Below are 20,842 nucleotides of genomic sequence, written 5' to 3' on the forward strand. Positions count from 1 at the left end.
TCGTATTTTGGGAGATTATGAATTGAAATCCACAAGAATGGGCCTTAAGCATTTTGAATATTTGTGCAATTGCATTGTAATTTTGAAAGGTACCTCACTGATTGATTCCTATAATTATTTCATTTAGGTCCTTTATTAAAAATTAATAATAATCTGACAGTTTCTTAATTACATATGTCAAGATTATTTTGAAGGGAGAAAAATGCTATGTTTTCAAAGAAGAGTAACATTAAAATGTAAAAATAGTTCTGAATATACCACAGGATTTCAGCTGAGGGATTATATTAAAAGTAATGGTGAATTAATTTAACAATATAAACTGTATGAAGTATGCTCAGAATTGGTTTATGAAATGAAATTTGGGGTTTAACAAGCTAATACATAATACATTTAGTTGGTTAGTCTACACTCAGATTTAAAGCAAACATTAAATAACATTATCTGTGAGACAAGGTTACTTTTAAGCGGAAGATCATTTCTTTTACACTAAAGATCGTGTGGTTGAAAAGGCACATCTAATGTGCGGGGAAAAGGCACTGTTTTAGTGTATATAGTTCTTTAAAAAAAAACAACAACCAAGCAGTAAAGGAAGTAAAACTGTGCATTTCTTGCACATGGCTTTCAGTATGGCATTCTGTTTTCCAAAGCATTTTCCTGTCCAAGTAGCACAAAACAAAGAATTACCTGTATTTTCCTTAATGAGTTGACTCCTGTTTTGTGCTTAAAATGTATGCATTAGCCAACACAACATTTAGCAGCGCATGTAAAGTTCATATCTGAAGGTATATTTTGAAATGAAAATGAGGTAGTTTGTAGCTGTGTTTATAAACATTCCATGTTTAATTTCTTAATTATTTTTATTTTGGATTAGCTGGTACATAAACTAAAATATTAAGACTCCTCCTTAAAAAATTTTAGTAGAATTTATTTCCTTTTGTGAGTTACTTAATAAAAATGCTTTTCAGTTATCCATTGTATGCTAACTTTGGAAAGTTTGAATTATACTTTCGCTCTTATTTTTGGTAAAACTATTTCCCCCTGCACCCAGCAGCTGGTTTGATCCTGACTCTTTGAATACAAGTAAGAAGTGAAATCTGTTTGGTTGCAAAGTGTTCTTGAAAAGTTAGTCATCTTTGCCCAGTAAATAAGGTATCTGATGCTTATTAAAGCAAGATCCATTGGGGGGAGGAGGAGGGAATTATGAAAGGAAGTAGTTTAATGATCAAGGTTGCATACACTTAACTATATGGAGACTGTAATGTACTAAGAAAAAGAAGACTTGAAGGAAAAGTGAATCAATGAGTCATGAAATCCTTAGGAAAACCTTAGTAATGGAATGTTAATGCTTTTAGACTATAGTAGATTATCTTAAAAGTCAGACTTTTCTTCTTTATGCAATTGTTGTAAATCCCTAGCTAAAGAATACTTTGAAGAAGGCTTTAGTTTTGCTAGCACTCATATTCTGCAGTCACTCTGATTGTTTTGGAAGAGTCAAGAAATTTTCTGCCAACTTGCAGCTAGGTAATTAAAATGCTAAAATGGCTATAGAGGAAGCTTTTTATTCAACAAAAGGTTCAGCTCTAATAATGACTTTAAGTTGCCTTTCAACTACAGGTTTTATAGACACCCTTCCCCCTCCCACCCCGCCACTGCCTTAGATTTTGTCATTTTTATATGTGCATTGATTTGTTATAATTTAAAATCAAATCAAATGAGACAGAATAAACAAAAATAGGGCATGGCTGCTGAAAACTTTTCAAGTACTTTCAGTGTGTTTTTCATCTTTACTTTTATTTGATAGGTCTGTGAAATAGAGTTGTAGACTGGCACAGACTTTAAATGAAATTTCACACTTTGATGATTTTTTTTTAACTTTGATATATTGACAGCAAAAGGAGCTGCAAAGCTTTTATATAACTTGAGCAGTAACGCCAAGCAGCAGTCAAACGTCTCTATGCATTTGTGTTTAACTGCAGAAGAAAAACATGTCCATGGGCAGTAGAGGTTCTTATCAACTCCCTAATCCCAGATCCCAGCAAACCTTGAGGGCATGCCTCAGATCTTGCTGCAATCATTGTAGACTCTCACAGTTTGCAGATTAAATATGCTATGTGTTCCTGGCTCCAACAACAGTTTTATGAGCTCACTAAGCTTCCTGTTTAAAGATCCTTTTCTGAAGTTTTTAGGAGCTGCTAAAGGCAATGCTGTCTGGAGTAAGTGGTACTTGTTAATTTAGAGACACTTTAGATATTTCATTCTGTCTGTAAAAATAGCCAAAATTGTTGTTTTCAGATTGAAAGTCAAATTACACTGAAAAAAGGCCCCTTTAAAGAGTGATACTGTTGTTTTTAATGTGTTTATGATTACCCAAGGCTGCAAAGCGTACATGGAGCTTGATTTGTTTTATGATGGTTTGGCTTTGAGTAGTGTCTTTAAAATTAGACTTTTCAGTTGTAATTCCAAGTGTATCTTTTACTACATCATTTTTGAACGTCTTGTTATTGATTGATTGATAGGCTGCTATAATGCATCTTTAAGGGGTGTTCCTTCACCTCGTTCCAGCAAAATTTTAACAAAAAATAAATATTTTCTGCAGAGGGTGAATTGCAGACATTTATATAGTTTGATATTGGAGACTGCTGGGCCTCAGGAAAGTACTTTAATTCTGTGCCCTAACTTCTCCTCTAGCTGGTAAATAGTTAACGTCTATATTTCATTCATTATAATCATGTTTATGTATTTGGTGTAATAGTCTTAATTAAAACGGAAAATACTTATATCATTGTCCAACAACATGTGTCATGTTATTCCCAAGAGAACTTGAGCCAATTTTGTGTTTAAAGGTTATTCAGTGAATGAAATTGTGAAAACCAATTTGTCAAGGTACTGCACAGTTTCTGTTGGTTTTCAACCCCCAAATTCATTGTCTGCGTGGCCCAGTCATTAGTCATCAGTGTATTAGTGCTGCCTTCAGGCAATGCTGCCCAGCACTTCTTCACACCATTATAGCTCTAAAAGTGTACTCTGCCGATTTGTAGAATTACTGCTCTGATTTCCGCTTGGCTAGGTTTGAGGTAAGTCCCCTTCCTACTTTCTAGCTCACTCTAATCCATGCTTTCTTTTAAGGCTGCTTTCTGCAGAGATTTAGGGGAAAACTTTCTTAAAGACTGTGTTGGCATCATACTGTGGTTTTGTTGTGGCATGCAGTGTATAAATTGTACCTGCACTAAACTGAAAGTACATTAAATTGGTTTTGATTGAAGAGCTGGTGTTTCTCTATTTAAAAAAAATCTAAAACCTAATCAATTGATTTTACTGTTACCTAATAGTTTGTTTATACTTTAAAAAGAAACTAATTAATTGGGATAGAGTACACCTTGTTATTCTTGACTACACACTTCCTGAGTGTCAGCACAGATTATGTTCAGAACACATTATCAGATTTTATTTCATGAATATGGTATTTGACATTTCCACTATAGTTGTAGTTATTTAGTTTTAGTTAACATAGATTGGTCCCCGTCCCCCCATCCCCAAGCCTGTTATCTTAACTGAGTCCAAAATACTTACATCTTTTTTAGGTTGAGTACCTGTTATTTGGATTAGGATTGAAGGATCAAATTACCCTTGTGATGAATTAGAACAAAGTATATTTGGATGTTTTTGGTCTAGAACCATGTTTTCTATCTCATTTGTCCTCTTATGTACAAATCTGGTAATGTCAGGAAAATCAACTGGGTGTAAAAATACCTCATCCAGCTGCCTAAAGAATGAAGCCTTCATTAAATAAGATGTATGAATACCTGAAACTGAAGAGTCAGAAACACAGATTAAGCCAATGCCACTTCAGTACAATGTCGTTTGTTCTGAACTGTGTATATTAAAATGAAATTCTAGCACTAAAGATCTTAAGTAATAGGACATGTGGCTTGGTTTGGTGTGGCTTGGCACTTTGAACCATGAATCTCTATGGATGTTTTTTCTTGGAAAATAAGACAGCAGTAGAATTCTGTGATTATATTGTGTGTACAGCCTGAGTGGACTGGAAGGTAATTTATATTGCAGCAATGTAGAGTTGTCCTGTTGCAATTTTGTGAGGTTGCAGAAACTGCAAGGAATGCTGATACTGTTTTACTGCTACAATGAGACAGGTGTAAAACCTAAAATAAAGTTTAAAAGCTGAAGATAAAGTTTTATAAACTACATTTTACACTTTAAAGTCTTCTTGGATCCCTGTAGCTTTCCTAGCTTTTTACTGGTAAGGTTAAAACATCTGTGTTGGGTAAGAATGTGAAATCCTGCTTTCTGGATCAAGTCATCCTTAACATTAACGTATGTTGAGTAGATAAACCGAGTTGTAGGAACTGGAAATTGGTGATTAGAATATTGGACTTCCCAAGTCATTTTGCTTGAGTTCTTTAATTTTGTTTAAAAATGCTAATTGTAAAATGTGGCATACAGGCTTTTCTTCTGTGATTCGTATATCCTTAGGTTGGAAACAGAAGATGCATCCTAAGCAATACTTGCATTATGTATGTGTCATCTGGGCTGATATGTGTTAAATATATTCTTCATTGAGCTTATTTGCTGTATAGATTGACATTGATATATAGATCTAGTTTGGATTCTAAGGAAACTTCATTTATTGGGATTGATGATCTAAAACAATAAGTCTGAAGAAAACGATCATGCTACTGAAAGTCACATATAGTGCCAGTGCTCTAATAAGAATATCTCTGCATTTTTCTGTGGTAGTTGTAGTTGCAGTGACCTTTTGTTTGATGAACTAAATATACCATGACACAAAGCACATCCATTACAGGTGTTTGTAATTTGTTTTACCATCCTGTTCTGGAGAAAGGGCAAGAGAAGAGGGGAAAACCACACCATATCCTCACCACAAGTGTTTTCAGTGCTAATAACAGTATCAGCAGAGGAAGTCATAGGGCTTGTTATCAACACAGCTAGAGTTGCTGATTGTCTTCCTCTGTGGCACATTCTCATCCTTTCAAATCAACATTATGAGTGACCAAGATCAGATTTTATAGAATCCCTGTTTTACAGAAGGAAATTATATTGCTTCTGTTTGTTTCTTATGATTTTAGATTTATTAGTTTGGTCCATAAAGGGTCTAGGCAAAAACTAAGCATAGATTTAGAAGAGAAATTTAAAATGTAGCCAATTATTTTAATGAAATCAATTGTATAAACACCAAAATCTGAGATTTTTTTCTATGCTAATTCTTTTAAGACTAAATCTACTTTGCCTTAGGTTGTTTTTCTGTAGAAGAGTTTTAAACATAAGGACATAGGATTATAAAACATTAGGCAATAGCACAGATTATTCTGAACCTTCAGGCGATATCACAGTTTTAAATGAACAAGTCTATGTTGTTAATAGCTTGTGTGTCACCCTGTTAAAAAAAATCACTTACTAAAGTAAAGACTTGAAAAAAGGAATTTATTTCTGTGTTTATAAATAACATTTATGGATTCATATTCCATATAAAAATAAACAGTGCTTCTGTTCCGTCTATCCTGGATTTTATATAAGTAGGCCAGAAGTTAGAATAGGGCAAAAAGAGGAATCCAAAGCCTCTATAATTCAAATAGTGTTCTGTTAGACATGGAGTTCATGGAGCTGCTTTTCCTTTTATAAGTTTAGTTGCATAACTTTAAGACAGCTGGATATTGAATGGGTTATGAATATATATATACCCCAAAAGATGCATACTTCCCCACATTATTTAAAATTGCTATAATGTGATGGAAGGCCTGATTATGCAGTCCTTACTCATGTGAGTTGTCCTCATTTAGCTTAGTGAGAGCTCCTTATATGAGTAAGGGCCAGAAGATAGGGCTGTTAGTCCGACAATGGACAGTTAGAACCACATCCTGCAGTCCTTACTCAGGCAAAGCTCCCGCTCAGTAGAGTTCTGCCTGGGTAAGAAAACAAGAATCAGGTCTTAAATCAGTACATTTTTTTCCTGTGGAAAGCTATTTTATTTTGACAGAAAATTTAATCTTTTGTAATAGGAAAAGTATTTAATTGGTATTTTACCTAACAGCTTCCTAAATCCCAGTAACAGAAGTACATATAATGTACTAGTAATAATATATAAGTGAAATAGAACAGAGAAAAACTAAGTCAAGTGTTTCTTCAGAATAAAGTGTTGTTTGGTTCTATAAAATCTGTATGTTTCAAAATATTTTAACAAACTTGCAGTAATTTTTTACATCTCTCTCTCTAATACTGATAGGTAAACAATTATAGCTATCTATCTCCTGGGTGGTGTAAATATATGTAATTCCTCTAGAGGAAAGCATCAGTTACACTGAACTACTGAACAAGTGTGCTCCAGAATAATTTCTCACTTAGGGCCCTAATCATGGGGCTGATAATAGTGCTGCTTTGCCTAGCTGATTGCCTTTGTTGTTTGTGATCCTGTATTATTGTTGCCACTAGCTATTTAGCCTATCAGGAACAGATCAGATCATCATTAATCAGGCTTTAGGTTGAGTTGTTTTTAAATCTTCAGTTGTACATGGAGGAAGGGGGGTGGGGGTGGGAATCAAAGGGAAATAATGCGTAGGAAAGTACAGCAGGCACATGAATTTTGAAAGGTTGTATTATTACAGTCATCGCTGTGTAGCTCTTTTTTTTCCTTTCAAATTCAAACAGCAAAACTTTCCTATTTGATTCTAGTATTAGTTTTACATTTTTTAAAATTCAGCACTGGTTTATAAGGACTATGTAATTCTCAAGATAGGCAGTTTTAGAACATGCATGAAAATTAAGGAGAAAAAGAAGAGTTGTGAAGAGTAAGATTTATCCAGTTACATATCACCAGCATTATATTATATTTCTGTATTTAATTAATATGAGCCCAAATTTTGCCCCATCTTACACTAGATGCAGCCTTATACTGACCAATGAGGTTGCACAGAATATAAATCAGATCAGAATTTGACCAACAGGTCATTCATGGAAGTTGTAGCCAAACTAATGAGGCCTTAAAAAGATATAAAATGATCTAACTTTTTTGGAAATTCATAGTATCTGAATTAATTATTACACCGATATGGAAGATGAAGTACACCAAAAGCTTAATCTTACAATTGGAGGGTATTTGATAAAATACATGAATCATTTATATTTTGGGGGAGGAATTATCAAGCGTAACTGTGTGAGTGTGACTTTGCATTCATGTTTGATGTGAAGCAATGCTAAAATTTAAGAGAGCTTTGGAAGTTAAACATACCTAAATCAAGCTTGTATAAATCAATGTAAAATAGCTCTCACTTAACAGAATAAAATTCTCATGGAAATTTTGCATTTGAATGTAGATGTACAAGACACAATTTTCTTATTCTTAATATTCCCAAGGAATAGTGTGACCAGTTCTGATAAAATTGATAAAGAGTCCTTTATGCTTGAAAGAGACTGTGTAATTTCCTGATTGTTCTCCATGCCTCCCCTTGTGTTTTTCACTTTCACACAGTTTCGCTTTTTGAGCTTTATTGTATCCCCAAAGACTGCTTCCAGTAGGGTGGATCAAAGTGGTACATACGAACACCCCAAATATGCAGAGTAATTTCTGAAAAACTAAAGATGCTGTGTTTGCTTGCACACTGATTGGGGCACTGTGGATGCTGATAGCAATCAGTGCGAACTTCCCTACTGCTGATGTAATGATGATGAATGCTGTGACACTGCTATTTCAGACCGCTCTTCTCAGCGGACGCAAACCACTTGTTAATGAATTGAATACAACTACAGCAGCATCAAATAAAACCGGGAAAGGAATTAAAAAAGAGACAAACCAAATAAGAAAACAAAAGGAGGCAGCAAGTGGTTATAGTATAGAAGAAACATAAAACTAATATGCAAATCAATAAGCAATTTAGGGGCTGGATGCTGCAATCCCTTACCTTAGGCAAGTAGTCCCACTGAAGTCAGTGAGACTTCTTGTATGAGTAAAGGATACTTGAAGGAGCAAAGGCGCGGCAGATCTGTCCCTTTATACCAGAAATTCAGAGAGGAGAAAGAGCAAAGAGGTTAAGATTTAAAAGAAAATGAAACTAAATATGCATATGAAGGGCCAAATTCTCCTCTCTTGCAGTGTTTCAACCCCGTTGATTTCAGTGAGGTGGCCCTGGTGTAAGTGGGGAGATTCTCCCCCCCCCCCCCCGTATGCATATGATTGTTTTTACTACTATGGGTGAATACACACACATTGGTAATTATATTAGTTGAACTTACTTATTAGTGAATTTTGTTGTAAGAAATAGGTATTATTACCATTTTGTTGACATTCAAATTAAAAGTGATGGCATTCTTGCTTTAATTAGTTTATTATTGACAGCTGCCTGTTATAATCTCTTCAATTTAATATGAAATTGATGAAAGCTTCCTATTTATGATTTAAAAAGTAGAGACACACCTGCAGACAGGTTGCTGGTATGAGAGGGATTAGCTTTAAAATGGGATTCTGGAATTAATTGTGCAGTGGGTTCAGGCCTGCGGGAAAAGTACAAAAGATTCAAGCATGGTTGAATGGGAAAAAGCCATGAATGTTTGCTTTCAGGAAGGAATGTTTATCCCTCTGTTTACCTATGAAAGTTCAGGCTTTAGCCATATAACATTATAGCATTTTCTCTTTGTTGCAGTCATCATTCATATGCACATGCAGATAGAGGACAGCCATCGAAAAACAGCATTCCAGTTTTTGAAAGCAGAGTTCAATTTTGCAAAATATGTATGTGATGTCTCAAGGTTGGGAGCAGGGAAGTCACTGAGCCAAATGCATGGGGCGTTGTAGACACTATAAATAAATAAATAAACCACATAATATTTTGAAAGTGCAAAGTACTTCAGCCTGGGTGTTTTTCAAAACCTTTTTGTTAGTGATCAACTGCCAATGGAAATAAAACTTTATTTTGTTCTGGACCTTTGATCGATCTATCTATCTATCTATCTATCTATCTATCTATCTATCTATCTATCTATCTATCTATCTATCTATCTATCTATCTAATAGACTGTGATTTACATGTTTCATTACAGTTTCTAAGAGGGGGAAAAATCACATCTGAGCTTGAGGATAGTGATTCTAAAAGTGTTGGGGGGCCTGTAGCTCCTACTGAAGTCAAGATTAGGCCCATAATATAACTGTGGTCAGAAGAGTGAGTCTGTAAAAATGATATCTTGAGGTTCCATATTTATTATCCATTGATGGCTTCCATGTCCGCAGACATGTCCAAACATGAGTTTTCTAATGATTAGCTTTGCATACTCAGTCTGCTATATGAGAATCGGACTATTCTTTCTGCCAAGCACATCAGCACATTTGATAAAGAATTAGAACATAGTTTAAAATTGAGGGTCTGATGCTGCAATCTCTATGCTAGTAGAACTCTTGTTAACTTCAGTGGAACGTAGGTGTGTGTGTGTGTGTGTGTGTGTGTGTGTGTGTGTCAGGGGCAGAGTAGAAGGGGAAGGAGGGTGACAAGATGGGGAGGCCTAGAAGGACAGGATATTGGTGGTTCAAGAAGCAGAGTTGGTTTCTCCGTAGTGAGATTGCCTCTGCAATGCAGATAGTAATAAAAATAGGCTTCAGTGTGTAAACTAAGACTATGTCTACATGATGGACACAGCTGTACCATCTCCTGTGTAGCCGCTCTATGCTGGCAGGAAAGAGCTCTCCCTCTGGCATAATTAAACAACCCGCAACGAGCGGCGGTAGCTATGTTGGTGGGAGAGTGTCTCCTGCTGACATAGCCCTGTCCCTACCGGCGCTTTTGTTGGCAAAACTTATGTCGATCGGGATTGTTTTTTTTTCACACCCTGACCGACAAAAGTTTTGCTGACAACAGTGATAGTGTAGACAAAGCCTAAGTAGATATGGCGGAGAGCATGTATAACCCACACATGTCCTGGGTGTGGTGTTCTGGCCCATTTAGTGGCACTCAGACCACTTAAAGCGAGAGAGAGCTAAGACTGTAGAGCAGATTCATTTTTAACAGTCAGTTGGCTTTTAGCTCATACTGTAGAGGCTCATGCCCTAAGCTCCAAAGGTCCCAGGTTTGATCCCGCCGACGACCGGGGTCTGTCTGTGTTACACATGTACAACAAGCTGATATTTATATTAGCAAGTTGCAAGTTTTACAAATTTCTGACCATAAGTGCACTTTAAAATAGTAAGTTGCTCACTAGGGCCTCTGTAGCACCAGTTATGGCATGGTACCGAGGGGAGCAAAATTGCAGAGAAAACTGTGGCAGAAAAAGTGGGATTCTAGCCTCTAGACATCTCTCCATATTTAAAAAAAACCAACTCACCTGTCTAATGGGCTGTGAAAAAAGTAACCAAAAGAAGGAGCAGGAGCCATTTTGAGCCACAAACTCCGCAGGAAAATATGTGGCAAGCTAATGCTGCATATAGCAAATTAATTGCGGCTCCCTCTCTCTCTTGCCCCTTTCCCCCACCTCCTTCTTGGGGTAGCTGCACAATTACTACTCAGAAGCTAATGTTAATGCAGCTACTGTCCCAGCCATGCTGTGATAGCTAGAGAGGAGGAGGCTGGAAACTAGTGAAGAAGAATAATCCCACCTCATAGCTGGCTGGGGATCTTCATGGTTGAGGAGGATGAAACTACTGCAGATACTTGGCCTCTGTGTCGTTTTCTGGCTCTGTCTGTGGTTGGTTCACTCGCCTTGTTGGTTCTGTGACAGCGGGGCAGAATGTGTGGCCTCCACAACTTTGACAGTGGTGAAGAGTTCTTGAATGAATTTGTTCCCTTTCACATGCATTAGCCACATGAGTGGGAGTGTGTGGCCCTAAGATGTCAGAAAGCAAGGGTCAGATTCTGCAGTCGCTACTTCGTCCTCACACAGGCAAACCCATTGAAGCTAGTGGAAATGTTGCTTGACTGGAAGATTTGTCCCTTAAAAGTCCAAATAGAGGAAAAATAATGGAGACAACCAAAGTTATAGCTTTCTAAATCCCTTGGAAAAACTGTGTGGAAGATTAGCCTTCATAGAGACCACTGCCTAATTTAACAAACTGGTGGACAAAGCACTAAAAATATATGTAGTAGGATTGTCCCCTGTACTGGTTGGGGGCTGGACTAGATAAGATGATAGGTATGGTAATTAACTGAAGCCGTGGACTGGCCTCCCACAGAGGAACACACAGGAGAAAAGGGAGTGAAAGTGTGTTGAGAGATTCTGAAAGTTTAAAATTTATGAAGTTCCTACCAGATTTTCCCCCAAAAAGTGGAAGGTTTCAGGGAGTAGCCTCTAAATCCTATGGATTCCTTTAGCCACTGTGCAGTTTGCTGCTGATAGTCTTTTCCCCCAGGATAGCAAGACTCCTGCAGGAATTATGCTCTCATTGGCCCTCCCCTAAATGACAGACAAACTGCCTTGGAAAGGAATGCGGTGTCAGTTAATACTGAGGACTTGTACGCTGCTGGAGTTGGAATGGAACTTACCAAGTTATGTGTTACTCCTTGGCTCATTCAGTCCCGTATTCAGACACACCTTCTGAAATTCTGCTGAGGGTGAGACAGGAAATCATTCTATGAATTACAGTAATATTTAGCCCTTATATAGCCATAGGCACCAACTTTCCCCGGCACCGGTGGGCGCTCGTGCCCCCCCCCCCCGGCCCCACCCCGACTCCACCCTTTCTCTGCCCCCTCCCTGCCCCATTGGACCCCTTCCCCAAATCCCCTCCCCGGCCTTGCCTCTTCGCCGAGCGTGCCGCGTTCCCCCTCTTCCCCGCGCGAAACAGTTGTTTCGTGGCGCAAGCGCTGGGAGCTGGGGGAAAAAGTGGGCACACGGCGCACTCAGGGAAGGAGGTGGAGGCAGAGGTGACCTGGGGCAGGGAGCTGCCAGTGGGTGTAGAGCACCCACCAATTTTTCCCAGTTGGTGCTCCATCCCTGGAAGTGAAGTGAAGTGGCTTGCCCAGGATCGGTGGCAGAGATGGGAACGGAATGCAGGTCTTCTGACTACCAGGCCAATTCCTTGTCCTCTGGGCCACTATACTTCCCTTAGTAGTGATTCACATAGTACCTGGGCCTTTCGTTGTTCCCCACTATATAATGATGAGTTTTTGGATTATTTTATTGCACTGTTAAACTAAAGTGCCCCATTAAATGCAGGGAAAAGGTTAACTAAAGAGCTGCATTTATATGGTTCAGCAATTTTGCTTTGTGCATATTTATTAAATTTTTTACCAGGTCAGTCAAAATTGCAGAAATCAGTTAACATGGGGTATAGCAAAAAAGTGTCATTAAATATCTTTATAGGTTACATTGTGATTTATTATAGAGTTTGGTATTTACTTATAACATAGTTGACTTCAGCTAAAAGTTGAGCTAATCTAGTCCTAGAATAATGCAAGTTATTTTCTTTTAATATCTATTTGGAGACATCTTGGTGGGGGTTAGACTAGATGACCCTTGCGGCCCCTTCTAACTCTGTTTCTACGATAATTGTAACACCGCTCACAAAGGGAAGAATCTAAAACTCCTTTTTTTAAAGTCAAGTTTGCTGATTTATATACTTTTTTAATGTGGGACCTAGTTTTAGTTCTTACAGCACTGCTAAGCAGCGCTGTACTTCTTTGGGTCTCAGCACCATATGTGCTGAATATTGGTCACTTTACTTTAATAGACTGCCATGTGTCAAGCTAAGCTACAGCCAAGTGCTTGGAAATACCTATGTTCCTTGCAGACCAGGATCACTGTAGTCACAGTACCTTGAAGTGGAATGCGCGTAGAATTTTACCCTCTTGGAAACCCCTGGGTTTCTTAGGTTTATGTCACAAATATGAAAACTCTAGGAATACGGTGAAGTGATCCAATGGATATAAAATGACGGAACGATGAGTCAGTGCAGATGACAGTAAAAGTAATCAGTGAAAGGCAGAATAACTAAACATGCTTTTTGCATGGCTTTCCATTTTCAGGGTTGTCATGCAAAGAAAGTGTTCCCGTTATCTGTCACTAGCAATCACATTTGCCTTTCTCTGTGGTTTTCAGAGCGTTGTTCCAATACGCTTTTGTTTGAGTTACATTTTTAAACAAACAAAATGAGAGATGTTTACATTAATAAGGCAAGATAGACTAGGAGAGGTAATTCGTTGCTGTCTATTAGGAGTAGTGAGAATGCTGAAGATTAAAATTTGGCTTCTACAGTAACATGATGGTTTGTCTCAGTTCTGCTACATGGTTCCAAGCTGTTCAGGACAAAGGAAAAAAATCCCGCCTTTCCCCCCCTACCCCCCTTCAAGTCCATTAAAATTCTTACAGGGTTTTAAAAAACGTGGACCTTCCTGTCAAAGCAGCAGACTAGACCATGATGCTGATTCTGTTTAAAAGCAAATGTGCTTGTCTCTGGTGTTAGCATTTCCTTAAATTCCTTAGGAACTCATGCATGCAAACCTGATTTGATGAGCTTCATGAAATGGCCTGTGGATTGCTAACGCTGCTGTGCTGCAGGCTCTTCTTCAGGTGAGAAGTGTGGCAGGTTTCTGACTAAGCTTTTTATGGCATTTGAAGTTTATGACTCTATATTGTTTTATTCAGGTATTAGTGCGAGGAGAGCTGAAGTAATGAGAAGTCATCATGGAGGCCCAGTCCCATAGCTCTGCCACAGCCGAGAAGAAAAAAGTTGAGAATTCCATAGTGAAATGCTCCACTCGAACAGATGTCAGTGAGAAAGCTGTTGCCTCCAGCACAACTTCCAATGGTGAGTAACAGCAGGGATTTACTAGCAGCAAAACCTACAGTAATTTTATGTTCACTGCATTCCTTGTGAATTGAGCATTTGCACCTGGATCTGTGTTTGTTCTAAGGAAAGACTAAAGAAAGCAAACGGGAGAAAAAAGTGGATAGGATATAATAAACCCTGTTTTGGCTTCAGACATAGCCTTTTTCTTCCAAATTTTCTAATTTGAGATGTAAATCTGCTAAGTTATTTATTATAGGAAGTTCCTGTTTTGGCATTTTGGAAATCTTCTTGATTAGCCTGGCAAGCATTGCAAATGCTTTGCATTTTACCATGGAAATCTCTTCCAGTAGTTAGATAATTAGTTATTACAAAAGAGACAAAAGTAGCCTTGCCAAAATTAATGGCAGGGTTTTTTCTCTCTTGTTTTTCAAATAAACTTGTCTATTGTAAATTTTTTCCCCTGTCCCTGAAGTTCTTTAATGGCTGGTGACAAAATCTCAAGTGAACTTCCAATGAATTCATTTCAAAGTTGTGACTATAAAGGTTGCAGATTTACAAAAATGAAGGGGTTTACTCAACTCTCCCCAGGGATTACCTCATTTTGCAGTTTTGCATACTCTGTGCCATTCCACGCCCCCAACCCCTTTCTTTGTTTAATTTACAAGAGCTAAAATCATTGGTCCTTACTAAAGCAAAACTCCCATTGAGGTCAGGGGAAATTTTGTTCAAAGAAGGCCAACAGTATTTGGCCCCATGGTTTATGATTGCTGCAGATTAAGCTCTGCATTTAGCAAAGAAATTCAGGCAATCAATCTGGTAACTGTTACAGAAGAAAAAAATGGCTGTTCTTTTTTGTGTATTGGAGTTGCTGTGCATCCCTGGGAGAACTCAGAGTGCCCCCTCCTCCACCTTGCATCAAGGCCACCATCTTTCAGTCAAAGGCAGGGTTCACTGTTCATTGAGTTGAACAAAAGCGCACACACCCAAAGAGAATAGGTGGAGACTTGAAGTGAAAAATGCACAAGTTCTGCAGCTGTACTGAGGGGCAGATCAGGAGAATAGTTAAACATTTGGGGGAACATATCCCTTCGTCCTTCCCAGTGGTTCTGTCACTAGATTTAAAGCATGCCCAGCCCCAGCTAAGGCAGGGATCAAGTGAACATAAAATCTCCCTGTTAACTAATGGAACAACCCTGCCAATTTTTAAAGTATGTTAGATCAGATCCTCAGCTTGTGTAAATCTGCACAGCTCCAGTGGTGTCACTAGACTTACGCTGATTTACACCTGCTGAGGATCTGGTCCACTGTATTCTTTTCAATGACAGGATTTTACACATTGACCTAGTTTTTTTACACATATGCATGCTTAAATACCCTGCTGCAAATCCCGTATAGTGTGCACTCAACCACAATGTAGGCACACGTGGGCTATGATTGACAGTGTTGTCTGATGTTTGGATCAGAGGACCAGGAGTCAGGACTTCTGGGTTTTTTTTCTTTTTTTTTTTAATCCCCAGTTCTGCTGCTGACTTGCTGAGGTCCTTGGTCAAGACACTTAATCTTTCTCTGTTTAGTTTACATACCTGGTTAATGGGAATATCAGTAGTTAACTATCTTTAAAAGGGTGCTGTGAGGCTTAATTAATAAAAGCACTTTGAGATCCTCAGAGGAGAAATATAAGGATAAGGAATTATTATTAACCGTGTTTTTTGTGAATGTTTTCTGCAGTGAGATATGAATGCAGTACACCCTTGGTACCCTTTTGCAAAACTCTCTGATTTTTTTTTTCTTTCTGAAAAATGCAGATTCAGGTCAACAGAAACATTTTGTGTATTTGTGTTAATTTTGGCTACTTGTTATGGTTCAACCAAAAAAAGAAGAAAATTCAGAAATGTCAAAACAAATTTTTTTTTTCAGTCTAAAGGGGAGTTAGGTGGCTTTCACAGAACTGAGGAGGAGGAGATTGAGAGTGTGGGACCGCCCCTTATAACCAGTTGTCCAGTGGCTAGGGCACTCACTTTGGGAGTGGGAGACCTTGGATAGAATCCCACACTCTGGAGCAGGGACTCGAAGCCAGGCCTTCCCCCTTCCCGGGGAGCATCCTACGCATCATGCTATAGGCTTTTAGGTTTAAGGAGTCGGGAAAGCTCCACTACTGCTTCCTCCTCACAAAAGGTTTTGTTTGACCCAAACCAAAATTTTTCTGACTTTTTCAATTTGTGGAAAATTCTGAAAAAATTCAGTTTTGATTCAACCTGAACCAAAATTTTGTTTAGACTTTCTTCGGAACTGCCAGCAAACTGAAAAATCAGTTATTCCCACAGCTGTAGGACACACTCTACATCTAGTCAAGTCAACGACAAGGCTCCCTGTGACTTCAGTGGTTAAGGATTGAGCCGTTAGGTATGTTTTTTAATTGAGTCAATCGTAAGTAAATTCAGGACTGGAATGTCTGACCTACCCTAATATACAGCCAGCCCTAGAATTCTTCCACAAAGGGCAGGATTGGGCCTTGGATGGATATAAACTTTACTCTTCAAGGGTATTAAGATATTTCTCTTAAAGTAGTCTATATGGTTCATGTATAACATACTGAAATAAGTAATGATACTAAAACTTAGGAATTTAGAGATACTGAAGGTTATAATTCTGGTGTGCTAAAATTTTGTCTCTTTGCAAATGTGACTGCCATGTTAATGAATTTTGGTAACAGGAGACAAATTTTATTAATGCAGCATGAAAGCTCTCTGTTGCATCTTTTGTTCTGTAATACTGGAATTGTTAAGTGTTAAATGAACTTCACCAGCTGATATAACACACCATTTGCTGCACAAACATTCAGTTTCTGTTTATGAATTGCAGCTTTTTACAAAAAGGTCAAATAACATAGAATGGTTGTGATTTACAGTTTTCTGCTTTCTTAAAACAAGGTAAAGCTGCTTAAAAATATACTGAATAATCATTGGTGTATTTACCAAACAAGGCCCCGCATGTGGCCATTACAGATCAACATCTGCCAGTCATACCATCACCTCATAAATATATCTAAAAACTGTGTTTTCCTTTCTGGACAACACATTAATTAGCAAAGTTTGCCGAGTAACATACACTTGAGTGACAGCTGTCCAGGAGTTGCTATGTGAACTGGCATTTTGTAAGTGGCTCCACTGTCTTCTAAAAGATTTACAATTGAGTCATAAATAGGTTGAAAGCTCTTAGGGTTTTACGCAGAACTTACAATTGTGCAGGAGAAACAAGGAAGACTCTATTTTTAGTATTTCTTTACAGTTCCTGAAAGAAAATAACTGTCCAGTGCACCTGATAGCAGTACCTATGTTTAAATAAATATTATGTATGGAATCATTAAAAAAAAGAAAAAGCGTTTTATTGTCTGATACGCAAACTCTGTTTTATTTAAGAGTCTCTTTGGTGCATGCGTGTTATTGACAACTATTTGATGATAGATTTGGGGCCCAATCCTGTGGGTGATGATTCTAAGTGCATATTATTTCACATAGGCTCAGACCCATTGACAGGCTTGGCTCATAGTTTGCACTTTGGCCATTTATGCTGAACTACCATGATTACTCTACTTAGAACAACAACAGCAAATTCTGTTGCAGTCGCTTAACCACAAACTGTACTATAGTGCTAAACTGCCAGCACTGTGTTAGTTCAGGGGCTGCCAGCATTTCCATTATAGAACCCGAATTTCAGGGATTTATAACTCCGCCATTAAAATGTGCTCCAGGCTGAAACGTGCATGGAAGGTCTCAGTACTGGAGTAAATTAAAACTTTTTTTAGGCACATGCTCAAAAATAAAAATCATGTTTTTGTAATAATTTTAAAACATGTTTGCTAGTATTAGATGTCTTATGGGACTGCTGTATTTGTTTTGTTTTGAATGAATTTTTGAAGGCCTTTGGTCTCTTTGGGTTTTGATTTTGTGTATATCAACTAAAACCACACATATCTTACTATGGTACACTTCTTTACAAATCTGTCCTTTTCCCCTTTCTTTGTATGAATGCTATATTTACTGCTAGGATAGTGTTCAGAATAAAACGAAACAAAACCCTTAAAAGAAATTTGCTAATGGAGATATTTATACAGTACTTTGTGAATGAATGAGAATCTATGACTCTAATGTCAAGGTATGAAAAAACTTACATTTATTTGTAATTTAATACCCTTAGAATGAATCCACTCCACGAATACAAAGTATTAATAATAAACAAACAAATGAATATCATTTTCACATACTTGCCATGTTACTAACTTTTATGCTGGAATAATTGTGTCTATGCCTCAGACATAAACCCTGACACCATATTGATGTCATGAAGCTTCACTAACATGCTTCCACATCCCCCTCCCCATCCACAAAATCGGGCCAGGGGCTGGGGGATAATAGGTGCCTACATAAGGCAGAGCCCCTAATATAGGGACTGTCACTATAAAATCAGGACACCTGGTCACCTAATGCACCCCTACCACCACCATTTACGAACACAATAATACCTTTGTGACATTGGATGCACACAGGTGAGGGAGCTGTTCCCTGCAATGTTCATTTATCTGTGTATTGATTTAGACCCTGATCGTGCAAAGTGCTCCATGCACACAGTAGTCTCATTAAAGTCAAGAAGGGAACAGCTGTTATGAGAGGGGTCCAAAGGTAATAAACTGGTTTGAGTACAGATCACTAGCATTTTCTGTGGCCTTTTCTAGGGAGTCTGCTTGTTAGGGCAACTCACACCATTGTCCTGCTAGACCTTTCTTTCTCCTCTGCTGGTCAAGTGATGCCTACTATGGTAATAAATAATCACCTGATTTTAAAAAAAACCAACATTTTCCCTCCTTGATGTGAAAGCTTTAAACATTAGGTGTTTCTAGAGCGTTTGAGACAGTACCCAAGCATCTGCCTTACTGAAGTGTAATAAATGCACACAGTTAGGTTCTGCTCCTTCATCTTGTTGCACTTGCATGAAACCCTGCACATATGTGGAGCCTCATTGACTGCAGTGGCTATCTGCATGGAGGAAGGGGGCTGAGTCAGTGGCTTCTGATCCTTATGAAAAATTTCAGTGTTGCTCAGAGCTGCAATCAAGCAAGTGCTGCAGCATGTGCTTAACTGTAATCATCTAAGTAGCTCCAGTGGGACTATTTGCATGCTTAAAGTTAAGCATCTGCTTTATCACTTTAGTAGATTGGGCCCTTATATATTAAGTTCTGCTTTGCAAATAAATGGAGCTTAACGTTAAGAAAACAAAAGGAGTACTTGTGGCACCTTAGAGACTAACAAATTTATTTGAGCATAAGCTTTCCTGAGCTTATGCTCAAATAAATTTGTTAGTCTCTAAGGTGCCACAAGTACTCCTTTTCTTTTTGTGAATACAGACTAACACGGCTGCTACTCTGAAACCTGTCGTTAAGAAAACACTTCCTTTTAAAAAAAAATGTTGACAACCAATCCCCCTCCCCTCACACTCATACTATTTGGAGTTTGAATTTTTTCATTGAGTCTGTTGTATGAATATGTTGGTGGGGTTTTTTATTTTTAGTTTATTTTTGGTGAACAAAATCCAGTGAATTCCCATTACCTGCGAACAATAATATAAAAATGTAAACCTACATTTGACATTATTGCTTGCAATATATTTGAAAATGTTTGCATTCAGCCAGTATTTATTTGCGAATGATGTTTTTATGGGCTTTGTTGGTGACTGTAAATAAAATGTTTGTGTTCTGTCCAGTTGTGGCAATAAATGATTTTTTTTTATTTTATTTTTTTTAGTTTGCATTACAAACAATGCAGTTATTGTATAAAAGCTCCTTCAGTTTCTGACAGGCAAGTACTTATTTTCAGTTTGATGTGTTTTGTCTACTTTTTGACCTATGAGTGCTTTTCAGTGTAATCTGATATTTCTTATTAACCTATTACTCGGCTTAAAAAAAAAAGAAAAAAGAAAAAGCTAATTATAAACATATGTAGGTTGTAGACTTGACTACCTTTATCAGAATCAGACAGTTATTAAGAACATACTTTAAAGTGATAACAGAAATTATTATATTAATGATGATGTAACTTGAAACCAAGCATGAGAGGAAGTTCACATGCCCACTTTGATTCTTGGAGCCAGCTTCAACTAGGTCTTTAAAAAATAATTTTTAAAAATTGTCCTTTAAGGATTCAGTGAGAGAAGTATTCAGGAATCGGCAGCTCAATAAGAATCACATTTCCTGTTTTAACATTTGGGTAGTTACTGGCCCTGCTGCTCGCTTTCAAGCTCACCATAAAATAGGTGTTAATCATGATACCTATTCTTTGGCCCCTTTTAGTTGAAGTTATATGTCCAGAGTCCTGTTGAGAGGTTAGAGTTCAGAGGAGGTTGTTAGCTATCAAGAAATGTTGCCTCTACTACTTTAGTGCCCTGTGAATTGAGTCCCTCATTGATTATATTTATATGAGACTCAATTCTGCAAGGTGATGATGTGGACTTCTCCTCCCTCACTGAAATCAATGGGAGCTCAGGGGCACTCTTCACTTTGCAGTATCAGGCCCAGAAGGAAACAACGTTCTATGGAATCAGCTATTGTAGGTGACAAAAATGTTCTTAAATCCTAAATGTGTGGGTGTGCATCATTTTTAGTGAGATGGCAAATATTCCAAGTTACCTCTAGTTGTGATAATAATCAAGCACAGTAGCATACAAAATAAGTGTAACATTCTGATCCTGAGAGGTGCTGAGCATCCATAATAACCACAGGTCCCAAGTGAATGAATTTCAAGGAGGTGGCTTTACTTTGGGATATCTCTCACTGACTCTTGAAAGGCGCGGGTCCAAATTGTTTTCTGAAACCAATGAGCGTTGTTGTATCCATGTAACTGAGAGCTTAAGTTGGTCCTCAGTATGTTGTAATGTGAGGTAGGCAGTCAGTTAAACATGGGGTCCATCTGAGTAATGGAAGCATGGTCCTTTCGGTATGTTTACTAATGGGATTTCAGTTATATTGTTATGGTTTATCATAATTTGAAACAAACTACTCATATCCAGTACTATATTTCAGTGTTGTGTTTCTTAGTTCTGGGAGCCAGCTTT

General features: G+C 37.9%; 1 protein-coding gene across 6 annotated transcripts in view; it reads left to right on the plus strand.

Moving 5' to 3' along the window:
* GLI3 (GLI family zinc finger 3) overlaps positions 1 to 20,842 on the plus strand; it is a 242,973-nt gene that overhangs the window by 2,782 nt on the left and 219,349 nt on the right. For 3 of the 6 annotated variants that reach the window (XM_043540549.1, XM_027821215.3, XM_007058720.4), the window contains exon 2: positions 13,594 to 13,756. The exons of 2 other annotated variants lie outside the window; for them this stretch is intronic. In XM_043540549.1, the coding sequence (XP_043396484.1) occupies positions 13,633 to 13,756 (124 nt within the window). In that variant the 5' untranslated portion in view covers positions 13,594 to 13,632. Of the gene's footprint in view, positions 1 to 1,048; positions 1,055 to 13,593; positions 13,757 to 20,842 lie in introns of all 6 variants that reach the window. One more of the 6 variants, XM_043540550.1, reaches the window with a different exon arrangement.

The sequence above is a fragment of the Chelonia mydas genome, chromosome 2 (assembly GCF_015237465.2).
Source record: "Chelonia mydas isolate rCheMyd1 chromosome 2, rCheMyd1.pri.v2, whole genome shotgun sequence".
Classification (NCBI taxonomy): domain Eukaryota; kingdom Metazoa; phylum Chordata; order Testudines; family Cheloniidae; genus Chelonia; species Chelonia mydas.